At 45.8% G+C, this 2,019-nt stretch overlaps 1 protein-coding gene across 2 annotated transcripts in view; it reads left to right on the plus strand.

The window, feature by feature from the left end:
- bap1 (BRCA1 associated protein-1 (ubiquitin carboxy-terminal hydrolase)) overlaps positions 1–2,019 on the plus strand; it is a 14,528-nt gene extending 12,509 nt beyond the window's left edge. The window contains exon 17 of one of the 2 annotated variants that reach the window (XM_062545361.1): positions 766–2,019. In XM_062545361.1, the coding sequence (XP_062401345.1) occupies positions 766–899 (134 nt within the window). In that variant the 3' untranslated portion in view covers positions 900–2,019. The remainder of the gene's footprint in view (positions 1–765) is intronic. The other variant, XM_062545360.1, reaches the window with a different exon arrangement.

Consider the following 2,019-nt stretch of genomic DNA (forward strand, 5'->3'; position numbering starts at 1 on the left):
GCTCTCTCTCTCTCTCTCTTTCTCTCTCTCTCCCCCTCACTTACACTTACTTTCTCTCCCTCTGTCACTCCAGCTCTGTGCTCTCTCTCTCCATCTCTCTCTCTCTCTCTTTCTCTCTCTCTCTCTCTCTCTCTCTCTCTCTCTCTCTCTCCCTGTGATGTCAGCTCTCTCGCTGGCTTGGCACGCACGCACGCACACATCCCCACTGCCTCTCTAGCTTCTGTGGAGCTGCTGCTGCTGCTGCTGCTGCTGCTGCTGCTATCACCAAAATGAGTTTCTTGCCAAAGCTGTCCAACTGAAATAGTTCCTTTTCTGTGGCTGCAGGCACTATGATATGCGCTTTCCAATCATTTAAAAAAAAAAACATTTTCAGTATAGGAAGCTCTGTGATATCTGATTCTGGTGTCAAAACTACTCTGCCTATAGAGCAACAATGCTCAGAGGCTCAGACATTGTCAAGGCACTTTTCCTTTCCCTCATTTTGGTCATACGGCAAAATAAACCGAGATATCCTGCTGTGGCAAAGCTAGCTACTTTTTGTAGACCTTTCTTTGTTGATGTGTTTATGAATGCTTTTCTGGAGTCATTTGAGAATTCTGCAGTATGAACTGCAGAACAGTCTCCACAGACGATGGATGTGAGGAACCTGACTCCAAACTCCTAGATTTCATCGTTGAAAACCGAGCCCTGGTTTTTGTGACTGGCCGCTGGTTGTCCCTTTTGCTTTCCTCTCGGTACTGATCCGTGCTGACCGCTTGTATGCAGGTATGTTGGCCAACCTCGTGGAGCAGAACATCTCCGTGCGCCGGCGTCAAGGGGTGAGCATCGGCCGGCTACACAAGCAGCGGAAGCCCGACCGCAGGAAACGCTCGCGACCGTACAAAGCCAAGCGCCAGTGAAGAGCCCGAGGAGAAACCAGAGACCCCCGAGATCTCCTCCGCGATGTGGGGACCAAGCGATTCATCAGCTGCAGCACCTGCAGGCAGTTCAGCACAGCTGCCCATCATCCCAGCTCTGTGATTGGCTTAAAAACAAAACAACAACAAAAAAAAAGCAGAAACTGGAAAACGACAAAGTGGTCCTACCGGCTGATTTTATAGAATAATTATCTGTGATTTTTTTCAGCGTTAACAATTTGAAAAGCAGAGAGCGAAATTCTATTTCCCCCTCTTTTTTTTTTTTTTACACAGTCAGGTGTTAATGCTGTGACAGTCATCCGTACTTTTTACATGAATGTTTTCTGCATGTTCTGTCTGTGCCAATCACATTGAAGAGAGCAGGGGAGGAAGCACACAAGCTCCTGGAGCCATTTTGAGTGAGAATGGGAAGATTGGGAAGAACTGTTTCCAGTTATATTTAAAGACCTTGCTCCTGCTGCTGCTGGGAATGTTGATCCGTACAGGTGCCCTGCAGAAAACCACTTCAGAACTCTGAAGTAGCTAATGGTGGATCCCTCTCAGAGAAATGCCAATGAAAATATTTAGCTTTTTTTTATGAAACCTGTTGATGTTATTGTTGAGCTGTGCTTAATTTTTCTAAGATTTAAAGACAGGACGTGTTGGTGTAGTGCGTGGACATTGATAATGTGGAAGCCTGGCTCTCCTTGCTGTTTTTGAAAGAGGGGGGAGGTGGGATGTTGTAGTCTTGAACTTTTGATGTGTGCATTATCAGTCTTTTATTACAATCCACAAGGTTTTCTGCCTCTTGCTCTCACCTGTGTGTGTGTGTGTGTGTGTGTGTGTGTGTGTGTGTGTGTGTGTGTGTGTGTGTGTGTGTGTGTGTGTGTGTGTGTGTGTGTGTGTGTGTGTGTGTGTGTGTGTGTGTGTGTGTGTGTGTGTGTGTGTGTGTGTGTGTGTGTGTGTGTGTGTGTGAGAGATTAGACACAGCTTCTGTACATATGTATTTGTATGTCAGCTCCTTGCTGTCTCATTGCTCTGGGGCTGTCTCTTGAGAATTTAAGTGTCGTAACAAAGTAATAAAAAAAAAAAAAGTAATTAAAGCATCCAGTTGTTCTTGCTA

Source organism: Sardina pilchardus, chromosome 9, assembly GCF_963854185.1.
Source record: "Sardina pilchardus chromosome 9, fSarPil1.1, whole genome shotgun sequence".
NCBI classification, from domain to species: domain Eukaryota; kingdom Metazoa; phylum Chordata; class Actinopteri; order Clupeiformes; family Clupeidae; genus Sardina; species Sardina pilchardus.